Genomic DNA, 13,369 nt, shown 5'->3' with positions numbered 1-13,369 from the left:
TTTATAACTTTACTCATATAAAATAATATGAGAATATATTTAATATTCCAATAAAACGTTAAGTTCTTAAAAAAAATTTAAGCCCCAAAACCCATTGAAGAATTGCCGAATTGTTTAATCAAAATATTCAATTGATTGATAAAGTTCAATTGCTCCGAAAACATAGAGAATTTGATCTTCATCAAGTGCAATATTTCACAAAATGTTTGGAGAAAAAAGTCGCGTTGCCAATTCATACATAGGATAATGATACTCATCAATCATTCGTAAACAGTACAGGGGAAATACTTTCACCATTAAAAATATTAATTTGCCTCCCATGCAAAGCATATGGTAGTAATTGGATTACTGTGTAAGTAATCATCCTGTGCACTATCCTTTCCTCCTCAAATCAAACCTGTACTGTAGGCTACAGAAGAGTCAAGACATGTCAATTGGAAATTTTTCTCGTTTTCAATTGATATCTTCTCATTTACATTTGACGATTTCTCAAATACAATTCACTACTCTCAATTACATATGATAACTTCCCAAATACGATTGACTATTTTCATCTACATCTGGCATTCTCTCAATTACAAGTGACTATTCTCAAATACAATTGATAATTTCCTAAATTAACTTGATACTTTCTCAAATACAATGGGAAAAGGTGTAGATAGATTGTTGAATTTGGGAATAAGAGGTTGGTGACACTGATGGAGATGACGATGCGACTGGACGAGTTCGAGTGTGTGATTGTAACCTGACGAAATCGTAACTTAATAAATAAAGTTTGAGTTATTCATTGATATTGCTTTGTGCTTCTTTATAAAACACTACAAGATGGATATTATTTGTAAATTAATTCATATATTATACTTACTTACTGGTATGTTCGATTGTTATTTACGTTGAATGGTTATTTAATGATCTCTTCAAATATGCTTACTTTTAGGAGCAGAAACGGTACTGTGGGCAAGCGCGCAGCACCAACCCGCCACACATATTTGCCGTGGCGGATGGAGCCTACCAGGCGCTGCTGCATCACCGGCAGAACCAGAGCATCGTCATCAGTGGAGAGAGTGGAGCCGGGAAGACCGAGAGTGGAAACCTCCTGCTCAAGCAACTTGTCTATCTTGGAAAGGTAATTCTCATGAATTTCTTTCGGTATTTCTATAGTACATTACTACAACAAGGATTATGTAATTGATTGATCTCCTGCTGAAACAACTTGTAATCTTGGAAAGGTAACCAATTTAATTTTTCAATTTAGTCGTATATTTCTATACTAATTTGGTAAGAATAATGTTTTTGAGTGAAGGGATTTGCTTTAGCTGAAAGCTGATATTTTATTCTCTTCAATTATAATTAGTTGAAATTGCAATGGAAACATTTTGTTTCATTGCGGATGAAGCCCATATGAGCTTTCTGTTTGTATATGGACAATGGAAAGTGCGTGGGTGATTTTATGAGATGATCAAACGTCTATGCCATCGGCGAGATTCGAACCCACGACCAGGTAGCGCCAGTAGACTGAAGGGTGCAACGCCTTAGTCGACTCGGCTATCCTGGCTGGCTTATCAATATCCTTATCAATAAGTCTATTATCAGAAGCCTTATCCTCACCTTATACCTTATATGCAGGTTTTTACAGCCTTCCCGGCCGTTTGCCGCACTCAACACGCCATCTGCCTCTATCTCTCCATACGTGTTGTTGGATGCCCCTGCTCTCCATGGCCTCTTCTATGTTTTGCTTTCAAACCGTTCGTGGTCGTGCTCGTTTCCTCCTCTCAGCCGGAATCCACTCATACCCCTTCTTTGGTAAGCGACTGGCGCTCATTCTTCTGAGATGTCCGTACCAGTGCAGTTGTTTCTCCTCCATCTCATCCACCACTGACCTGTCCAATTTCATTTTCTCCCTTATAACCTCATTTCTCACCCTATCTCTCAAGGTCAGTTGGCAACATCTTCTCCAGTAATTCATCTCCAGAGCCAATAATCTTTGTTTTCAAAGGTTTCAGAAGCCTTATACTTCATCAATAAGTTGATTAGTGCTGAGAATTCTTCTCTACCTTTCAACTGTGGAGTATTTTCAGGATAAAACTCATGGATCATAATCCATAATATTTTACTCAACTTTAAACTTGATTATGTTATTGTCAACTTGAAAATTAACTGAAGAAAATATTGAAATGAAATGTGAAATATACTTGGTACCAGATACCAGAATTATGTTTTATTGCGATGAGTGAGTACTAAAAAATCTTCTACATAGTTGATATGGCGGAAGGTGTGGCTCGTTCATCAATTGGGCTAGTCAGTCGGATCGAGCGAGGGGTTTGTTACCACTGTCCAAAAAAATGGCTTTTGGTGGCCCTGAAAAGGGCCAAGTTTGTTGCTGGTGGCCCTGAAAAGGGACCAAGATTGTTGCTGGTGGCCCTAAAAGGGACCAAGGCAGGCTAGATGCTTAGTAGTCGTCGACTGGCGCGATACCACGCCGCGCGAGGGTCCCGGGCAGGTCCGTCTGGTGCGAGAGCAGGCCGGCAGGGGCTCAAGTCAATGGTTCGCAGTCTCCACTCTGGTTTACCCGGGCTACGGAGAGGGCTGACCGGGTGATCTACTAGCCACAGGTCGTGCCGAATCTCCGCCGGGAGGACCTCCTCGACCACTTCCTCGTTTAGAAGGGGCCTTCGGTCAAACCCCGGGCAGGCAGGGTCGTAGGCTTCCGCTGCACACACTCCGATGTCGGTTCGGCACCCAACCCGCGCATCCAGAACCGCCCGCCAGTTGTTAGGCTGGGGCGCTAAGTCTTGGGGCGCAGCTGGCGCGGCGGTGTGCAGCCTCAGCCTCTCCTCCACCTGGCGAAGCCGACGTAGGCCCTCCTCTTCTGGATTCGGCGGCCGGCTCGGTTCCTCCTAGGCATCGGCTGGGTAGTAGACAAGGAAGACACCTCAGGTTGCGGTTAGTCTCGCCGTGGTTCCCTCATTGGCCTGCTCGCTGCTCTGCTCCTGGTCTCGGTAGTGGTCTCGGCTGGTAGTGGTCTCTGGTAGTGGTCTCGGCTGGTAGTGGTCTCGGTTGGTAGTGGTCTCGGCTGGTGGTCTCTTCTGGCTCTTCAGTGGAAGGCTGCTAGTGAGCAAGTGCTATCGAGGGACTGACTGACTGTGGGTGGAACAGGGTGAGTGAATCACCCCAATTGGCAGTGCCTTAGGCTGGTTTGCCTTATGACTGCTCATAGCATTAACAGAACTGAAAATTTTGGGTTGCTCCTAGATAATAGACCTTAAGTGAATTTGGCTTTTATTTATTTATTAATTTTTTTTTTTTTTATATAGATATAATATTTTATATATTATTTATTATTTTTTATATTATAAGATATATATAATATGTTTTGTAATATCAAGTTCTGTAATATGGAATAGTTGTAAAGCATCACCGAATGATTGAATAGTCAGTTATAATATTGAATATTTGTAATATATTTGTATCTTGAATATTTATCTATTTTTCGTTTATGTATATATTTGTTCATTTGACAATTTATTTATAAATTAATACATTTTATTTTTTATTTTTTTATTTTTTTTTTTTTTGCCAAATTCACTTTTTTGGGAGAAGTGTGATGGAGATGGGTTCACCTCAGGGGAATACGAGCTGTTTACAATGGTGACTTTAACATCAAGTTGCTGACCATCAGTCTGGCCACCATTGTTGAAAAGGGAGTGGCTTTTTGGTTTGAACTGGTCGTGGTATCTCGTACATCTGCCTTACTGATGTACGCCACGACGTTGATGCTGTGTCATGAAGTTTTCTTCATGTGAGCTGAATGAAGTCAATCAGTTGGAGACATATTCATAGAGTAGCCTATTGTTCACTGTGTAGTGAAAGTTGCAGATGGTTCTTATGAGTTTGTTTTGAAGGCCAAATAGTCGTTTTCTATTGGTCTTCGATAGGTATGGGAACCAGACAGGGGCGGCATAGGTCATGTATGCCCTGATGATAGCTGTGAATATGAGCAGCCGAAACTTCAGGGGGAAAGAGGGGGTGATAAAAAGAGGGTATAGTTGTCCAAACAGCACACGACAGTGTTGTATTTTCACGTCAATGTGTTGTTTGAAGGTAAGGTTTCTGTCCAGAGTAACACCTAGATACTTGACGGTGGGGGACCATGGCAGGGCGTGGCCATGGATTGTGAGAGTGGGAGGAAGTTTACATTTTCTGGAAAAGGCGACAGCCACGCATTTATTTGCATTTATCTCTACCTTCCAGGATGAACACCAGGATGTGAGCAGGTTCAGCTGCTCTTGAACATTCCTGGCCGCCCTCTCGAGATTCATGCTGCTGGAGTGAAAAGTGGTGTCGTCTGCAAAGAGACTGGTTTGAACTGAAGGTAGAGCTGGCATGTCGTTGATGAAAAGGGAGTAGAGAATAGGACCAAGCACAGATCCTTGGGGGACACCTGCTGTTGATGGGGTGAGAGCTGAAGAAGCTATTGAAGAGGGGGTACGGATTTGGACTTGAAAATACCTATTAGTAAGGTATGACTTGAAGAGTCTGACTGTTGGGGGTGGAAAGACAGAAGAAGTTTATAGAGGAGTCAATCCAGCCACACAGTGTCGAAGGCTGCTTTGAAGTCTATAAAGACTGCAGCGACGTGCTCTTTCTTGTTGAAAGAGTCTGATAATTGAGAGCAGAATTTCATTAGTTGCAGAGTTGTTGAACAACCTGCACGAAATCCAAACTGCTCTGGCCTAATCACACTATCTAGCGTATCTCTAATGTGTTTCTCCAGAAACATTTTCTCAAAAAAGCTTTGAGAAAAAGCAGGGTAAGGAGATTGGCCTGTAGCTGGATGGTAGGGTGGAGCGTTTTCCTGGCTTTAGGAGCAGGAATAATTTGCTCTTTTTTCCATTCTGAGGGGAAGTGTTGGGTGTTCAGAATGGAATTGAAAATTACAAGCAGGTGTTGGGCTAGTTCTGGTGGCGCATTGAAGATGGCCTTCCCTGAAATACCATCAAGGCCTGGGGCCTTTTTTGGATTGGTATTTTGAAGTGCGGTTGTTATATCCCCCATTGTGAAGAATGGGAGGTTATTTGGGGTTTGGTCTTGAACTGTTTCTGATACACTGTCGACTATTCTATTAAAGTGGGAGTTGAGCTCTCGACTGTGGGGAATGGGTGGGTTTGAAAAGTGAATTTGGAGGTGAGAGGCAAACTCATCCACTTTCTCTTGTTCTGAGAAGATAAGCCCATTGGGCTCTCAAGTGGTGAGGTTGGGGGTTGTTCCTGAGAAGTTTTCGGGTAGCTTGCCAGGCGAGTGGGATGGCAAAGATGTTAGATATTCTTCCCAGGATTGCAGGCGATGGAGCTTGAGAAGTTGAGAGCATTTGTGAGATGCTCTATTGAATGCGTATTTGTCAGCAGGAGCTCGTGTGATCTGCCAACGTTTACGAGTGCTACGACGCTCACTGATAGCTAATTGGATTTCAGTTGGGAGTAGTGAGCGTCGTTGGGGTTGGGCTATGGAAGTGTTATCAGCTAGAGCTGTTTTAATAACTTCCGTGATAGTATCAGTGTGGGCTTCTAAGTCGACAGAGTTTGAATGTGTGCTTGGTAAGGGAGGAATGGAATTTGACACACTATCAAAGTAATCTCTCCAATTCACAGTAAGGCGATGTGGAGGTGGCCTTGCAATGCTATCAGGATTCACAAGAGTGAACAACACTGGTAAGTGATCTGAAGAGAGGTCTTCTATCACGTCAACCAGTGTGGTCTTTGTAAGTCCAACAGACAGTGCATAGTCCAAAATGTCAGGTTGAGCAGCTTGGTTAAACATACTTATATGTGTGGGGGAAGATGGTATGTGAAAACATATTTCTGTGTCAAATTCTTCAGTGAATTTGAGGAGTGATGCCCCTGTTATATTTGTAGTTCGGCAACCGAAAGCCATGTGCTTGGCATTCCAGTCACCAGCTACAAATATGCTGGGGGAGGAGGTGAAAATTTGAGATAGGGTGTTTGTGTTAACTGCTCTATTTCTGGGTGGGTTGTATAGAGAGACAAAAGTAACTGGTGTATTCTGTACAGAGATTGTAGCCGCTATTACATCCATGTCTGGTGTGGATGGAAGTGGGTGTACACAGAAGGAGTGTCTTCTATCGAGGGTAGCTGAGTAGCCCCCTTTTATTCACAGTCCCCGAGTTCACCTGCGCTGCTATTGGCCGGCGGTGCTTCGGCCAATAGAAACGCAGGAACGGTTGCGGCGACTGAGGCGCACCCTGGTGGCGGGTGGTCAACACTCATTGGTTGATGCGTGGCGTGGGGAGCAGAGCAGAGCGGCAGGCTGAAAGGTAGCGAACGCGAGGGAGGTATCATAGTCTAAACAATCTTCTTCATAGTCTACATTGAGTCTACATCACATCTACACGACTACACCATCCAACTTTGGTTTATTTCCAGAAAAATCATTATCTACATAATTTCAATCAGTTATCAAATTTTACGTTATTATGAATGTATTCTTTGTTTACGATCTGTACGGAAGTACAGAACGCTATTTAATTAGAAATTTGTTTGAAATTATCGTATTAAATTTCAGTGCTGCAGGCCTAATCAATTCAAAAGATAACACAAACACATTTGATGACCACAATGGTCATCATGGTAACCCCAAGGTTTCACAGTGGTCTTGTACTCACAAATCTGGTTTAGTCTACTTATCTCCATAATCAATCAATCAATAAGTTTATTTAATTCAACACAAAATACATGAAGGAAATCAAAATACAAAAAATCACAATCAAAAATAAGTTTTTAATAAAATACAAAAACAGGTTTCATGGTGGGGTGTGCTGAAAAGAAAAAAGGAGGAAAAATACCTAGCCAACTATGATTTCCTATGTAATAGGCAGGTAGAGGGTATACAAGTAATGAATGAAGGGTGAAGAGGAGTGGAAAATAGAAGAAATGGAGAAGAAGGCAGTAGAAAAGAGAGAAAAATATGAGCAAAAATTGTTTGAAAGTTCATGTAATTTGTATTCATGTTTGAATTTATTTGTAACTGAACCATTTTGCAGGCACCAAATCGAAACTTGGAGGAACGAATCCTGCAGGTGAATCCGATAATGGAGGCATTTGGTAATGCCCAGACCGGCATCAATGCCAACTCGTCTCGATTTGGGAAGTTCCTAGAGCTGAGCATGACAAGAGGTGGCAGAGTGACGGGAGCCAAACTCTGTGTCTACCTTTTGGAACAGTCTCGGGTTGTCCAGCAGACACAGTAAGTCAATTGAATCATTTTTAAATGTTACAATAAAATCAATCCTTACTTTTTCTCTCCCTATCATTTTGATGATGTACTGTATGAATCAATAAATAATAAAGAATCAGAGAATGTTTACCTGAAATAAATCTCTTAATTGATTAGTTATCGTTGCATTTAAATAGTTGTTATGATGAAATGTCATAAAAACCAATCAGAGAAGCTGACAACAATTATTTAAATGTAACGAGAACCAATAAGAGAAGGTTTCAAAAAAGGCTTCTCTGGTTCTCGTGGCGTATAATCAAGGTTGAAATTCAACAGGCTTCTGTGCAACCAAGCCTCTATTAAGGCTGTGCAAAGGCTAAAAATAAACTTTTTACTCGTGATATTTTTCAATTTGTTTTTATTTGTATATCATCAAGCTATCAAAGTGAAAAAGTTTTCTCAGGAAAACATTTTTTTTCTGATCATTACTTTTTGAGATATGAGCGCCTAAAGTTTAAATTTTTGGGACAGAACATTTCAAATTCATCAGAGATAAATCCATGAGATTCAGAGGATAGATTCTTCTTGGTATTGGTGATCTAGTGAAACTCAAATTTTCTGAAAATATCAATTTTTAAAATAGTTATTCAATTTACTAAAAGTAACTTTTAGTTGAGTTATTTTTGGTTATGGTAAATTGAATAACTTTTCCAAAAATTGATATTTTCAGAAAATTTTTGTTTTACTAGATCAACAATACCATGAAGAATCTATCCTCTGAATCTCATGGATTTCTATCGTACCGAATTTAAAATGTTCTGTCCCAAAAATTCAAACTTCAGTCGCTCATATCTCAAAAAGTAATGATCGGAAAAAAATGTTTTCCTGAGAAAGCTTTAACATTTTGATAGCTTGATGATATACAAATCGAAAAACTTTGAAAAATATCACGAGTAAAAAGTTTATTTTTAGCCTTTGCACAGCCATAACTACAGAACTTTATGAATAATGGTGATTCCAGATACAGTTTTCCAAATATTCCAAAGATAAAGTTGATTTATTCTGAATGTGATTCATAGCATGTGAAAGAAGAGAAGTTCAAACCCTTCTTGAAATGAATAAGATTACATCGATCATAAATCTGCAAGTTTTGAACAAATCGTTAAACCAAAATTTAAAAAAAAATCAAATGTGAAATGAAATTCAAATTGAGTAATTTAATAAGACTTCTCTGACTAGACAAATCTACTTTTTAGATTTTTTGAAATTAAAATAGCCACTTGAAACGAAGTTGAAGAGGTAAATTATTATCAAATAATTATATAATATGTTGTTCAATGTAGGTAAGCTACTGTGTGTGCATTGTTAGAAACATGGAATTTTTACAAGATGGAACAATATATCTTCTTCAAGATGTATTAAAATATTCGAGAGCAAAGTATAATAATCAGTTTAGTTGAGAGTTCAGAAGAGAATTGAAGAAACTTTTTCAATGAGTCCTTAACATCAAATTCCAGACTCTTTTTATTTTTCCAAATATTATATTTTATATTTTCCAAACAGCCTTGATTAATATGTATTGATGAACTGAGATATTGATATTTATTTTCTCTCATCTACAGAATTGAACGCAATTTCCACGTGTTTTACTACATGTACGATGGCCTTCAAAATGATGGAAGAGCGCCTGATTTTCATCTTGATCCGACGCTAAGGCTGAACCATTGCTTTTTGACTGCTGACAATCAGGATCCACTCTCAAGAAAAGTTAGTTGTAACTTTGAAACTCATTTAACTTCCACATTCAATTCATTGGTTTAATTCAGTATTAGTTCAATTAATTATTCTGATTCCACCCTTTTTTTTACATTTGTTCAATTGAAAACAATTGAATTACCTTCTTCAACAAATTAGCATCAAGAACCTATGATGGTCTAAAATAAACTGTTATCAAGAATTTTCCATTTTCCACGTTCAAGTAATATCATTCACTACCCGGCGCCTTATAATTCAAGCCTACCATATTCTTAGGTACTTTTTCACTTTGTTTAACACATTCAGAGCTCTCCTGACGAACAAACTGATCTGACTCACATAATGGATGCATTTACAAGTTGTTTAATTGCAGCTTATTATCCTAGTAACTTGAACGGAGGAGCAAAAGAAGTAGTTATCAAGTTCACCCGATGGTCGCCCAAAGAGCATTTCAAAGGGAATTTTGTACCATTATATACATCATTGCTTGGGGATAAAGATACATTTTTTAACTACCTCAGAATGTCCATCAGAAATTTTGACGAGTTATTTCGAGCTTGTATCACCATTGGGAATACTTGCAGTCACTTTAAGCTACGGATCAAATAAATGTAGATTATATTAATAATATAAGATTTTTCCAATAAAACATTTAGAAATGATTGAAGAAATGTATAGAAAAACTCTGAATTCAAATATGACACTATTCATTGAATTCATTCATTATGTTATTCAATTCAATATCAGCTGATTGTAGGGCAGAGATGTCAGCACATTGATTATGTTGCGATCGGGCTACTGATCAGTACAGCTCTGAAAGCTTCTATTTCTTTAATATTAGCGCGTCAGTCGACCGATGGAACGGATGCGCACGAGCTCGACCGATGGTCTTCGTACGCAGTGTAAAACGCATGGTCCTGACCGTGCGCATGCGTGCCGTCAGTTCTGCTCTGTACGGATACATGGAATCTCTATGGAAAAGACAAGCGCGACTGACGTACGCACTAAAGGTCGGTCGAGCTCTGTAACCAGCTTATACGTCTACTAAAATTGTAGAGATGGAGTTAAAGCTATCAAGTACCCTTTTGTTATTTAATCACAACTAGTTTCAACTCATTAGAACTATTATTGAGTATAGAATCAAGTGTTTAATGTATTTATTAGTATTTTGTGTGTTATTACTCAATCTGAAACTGAAATTTCTTATTATTCTAGAACAATATTGAGAAATTTCAAGAGTTGAAGGCGGCTTTCGACTGTGTGGGCTTCCAAGAAGCCGAAGTGACCTCCATCTACCGTATGCTGGCCGCTATTCTTCACCTGGGAGACATTGAGTTTGGCGAAGTGGTCTCTGAAGACAATACAGATAACAAGAGCAGGATTGTCGACCTGGCACCTCTTCATCGAGGTAGGATTCTATTGTGAGATTTACTTCAAACTGTCAGATTCTCTTACAAATAGCATTACAGTTTCCCATTCAATTGATGTTATTAGTGTGCGGTGAATCCTGCTAAAACCAAGGTAAAATCCAATTTTGCTACAAGGATATTGTATTAAAATTATTTTTATTAGAAAGAATGCTGTACCAAACTCAGACTGTTCTCTTCTGGTTGGTTTTAACAATTTCTGGTCGGTTTAAGAATGGGTGATAGTTTTTGTTTATTATTTTTCTAATTAACAGTTTTAAAGGTTCTTTGAAAATTTCAATACAGAATCGAGCTTTTATAGCAATTATAAGATCTGTACAAATATGCGATTTCTGGTTGGTTCAAGTATTAGTGATAGGTTTGGTTTATTATTTTTCTCATTAACATTTTGAACATACCCAGTGTTAGAGTGTTTTTAAACATTCAATTATTGATTCGAGCTTTCATTGCAATTATAAAATCTGTACAAATATGCGATGGAAATCTAATCTATTAAATTACCATAAACAGACACATAGCAATTGAAATTTATCTCAAAACAATAAAATCTAGTACAGAGGCGTTAAAATGACTCTGTAAAATAATTATAAAGTGAAATTCAAAAAATCTTTATTCGCCTCTTGATAACATAAATATAAATTCCGGAAATCGGAATTTAAAACCATATCGCATAACATATAAAATCTAGTACAGAGGCGTTAAAATGACTCGGTAAAATAATTATAAAGTGCAATTCAAAAAATCTTTATTCCCCTCTTGATAACATAAATATAAATTCCGGAAATCGGAATATAAAACCAGAAATCGCATATTTGTACAGATCTTATAATTGCAATAAAAGCTCGATTCTGTATTGAAATGTTCAAAAATACCTTTAAAACTGTTAATTAGAAAGTTCACATATTATATATACAAGAAACATCTTGTGTTTCAAGCAAGTACCTGAACATCAGTCGCTGAATTCATTTTCTGGATTTATAGATATCCACACAGTGAATACTATTCTGTTCACGCAAATGTTTAATCAATTGTTTTATTTAGTGAGATGTGATTGTTTGGTCTCCAAAATTTCCTAGTTAATTCAAAATTAATTCAATAATTAAAAACATTTTAAATAGTTTATTTTTGATCATTTTAAGTTTTTACATTCAAATTTTTTAAATTGAAAATTTGTTTTTTTTGTTTCGGACTGTAAATCTTTGAAAATGTGACACATAACCTTCATCTCTTCTCTCACAAAAAATAAATCATCATAAATGAAAAACGTTTGAATTATCATTCATCACCTAGGTTTAATTCTAGTTTATTGACTTTGTAAATAAATGAATCTAATTTGTGTGTTTAATTACACATGTATGTTTTTCAAATTTGTAATCATTTGTCTGTTGGGTTACAGCGTCAAATCTGTTGGGCGTGGAGGCGAGTGACATGCTGGAGTGCCTGACGTCGAACAGTGTGGTGACTCGCGGCGAGACCATCACTCGTAACAACTCTGTGATCGAGGCGAGTGCCACTCGAGATGCCATGGCCAAGGCGCTCTACAGTCGGCTCTTCGATTGGCTCGTCAACTGCATCAATAGTCTTCTCGCTTTCAATACTCGGTAAGTCTGTTGGCTAGATTATTTACTGAAACAGTTGCTTGTAGAACTCAGTATATAAGCATAGTAGAATTCGCATAGTATAGTACAGGGCCCGGCATAAAAACCTGACGATTTTTGAGGGATAGTAACTAAAGTGTGCTTCGTACAATTAAATCATAACAATGTATCAAATTTTGCAATAATTTATAGTGAATTACATGGATTACACACAAAGCTTTTTATTTGTAGATTATTGTCATCCAAATTATTTCCGTTACATTTCACACACTCACTTGACCTAATTCTAAAATTTTCCATTGCTCGCTCAATTATCACTTGTGGAATTGCATCAATTTCTTGTTGAATGACTTACTTATTCAGTTCTGTGGATTATTGTCTGCTCAATAACGGTAATTTTGTTTATTCACAAATCCAGAAAAATGAAAATGTTCCTCGTCACTTAAAAGAATAACGGTATCCTGGTGTACATTTTCGAGAATGATCTCGCAAGCGGCTTTGCAATGTGCCCAATCATTTCCATTAAGTTGTTGCACTAACATTATCTTATACGAATGGAATTTTAGGTCGGAATGAAGAATTCGTCGTACACTTCGATAAGAAATGGCTAGCGCAACAGCATGTTTCGCTGCTGAACGTCGTGGAGACTGTGGTACTCAGGCGTTTTTCAGGCATTCTCACGGTTCATTTTTGCCCTGTTGGTTTCGTTCTTAAAGCGGACAACGTGTTCCTGAAATTCTTTACCCACAACAAGATCGTATTCCTACTGGGAACAGGCGCGTGTCAATTTAAATTATTGAAATGTCTGCGACATGAACGCTGTGTTAAAATAACTAAGTCATTATTTTTAAAATAAGCTTCAATCACAATCGCTTGATGTTCACTTGACCATGACATACTGGCTACTGAAATGGCAAGAATAGACCTGTCGATGTACAACATTCCAGCCTTTTCAATGACAGTGGTTCAAACATAACAATTACTACAAAATTGTCAGATTAATATACCGGTTCCTGTATTATAATACTCTTGATCCTTGATTCATTCAATTCCTTAGATTTCGATGGATTGGTCCACAGATTTGTTGGATCTTGCTGTCCGCATCTTTATCATGATTATACGATATATCACAGCCAAGATATTTGGAATGGGAGAACGATTGCGGCACCTACCTTATTGTATGGAAACGAAACATGGGTACTTTCCAAGCGTTATGAGAGCAGGTTGCAAGCATCAGAGATAAGTTTTCTCCGTAGAATATATGGATGTAGCAGAGAAGATCGCTACAGGAATATAGATATCGGGCTCAATTAAACTTCTTTGCTACGAGAGATAGAATAAATGGAAACAGGAGTGACT

At 38.1% G+C, this 13,369-nt stretch overlaps 1 protein-coding gene across 3 annotated transcripts in view; it reads left to right on the top strand.

Moving 5' to 3' along the window:
- The window catches only part of LOC111053284 (myosin-IIIa), a 78,981-nt gene that overhangs the window by 32,400 nt on the left and 33,212 nt on the right, over positions 1 to 13,369 (top strand). For all 3 annotated transcript variants that reach the window (XM_039421948.1, XM_039421946.1, XM_039421947.1), the window contains exons 8-12: positions 938 to 1,126; positions 7,058 to 7,260; positions 8,853 to 8,997; positions 10,201 to 10,393; positions 11,809 to 12,013. In XM_039421948.1, coding sequence (XP_039277882.1) covers positions 938 to 1,126; positions 7,058 to 7,260; positions 8,853 to 8,997; positions 10,201 to 10,393; positions 11,809 to 12,013 — 935 coding nt within the window. The remainder of the gene's footprint in view (positions 1 to 937; positions 1,127 to 7,057; positions 7,261 to 8,852; positions 8,998 to 10,200; positions 10,394 to 11,808; positions 12,014 to 13,369) is intronic.

Source organism: Nilaparvata lugens, chromosome 2 (genome assembly GCF_014356525.2).
Source record: "Nilaparvata lugens isolate BPH chromosome 2, ASM1435652v1, whole genome shotgun sequence".
Taxonomy (NCBI): domain Eukaryota; kingdom Metazoa; phylum Arthropoda; class Insecta; order Hemiptera; family Delphacidae; genus Nilaparvata; species Nilaparvata lugens.
Note: the sequence above shows the minus strand (reverse complement) of the source record. Positions and strands in the feature narration are given on the sequence as shown.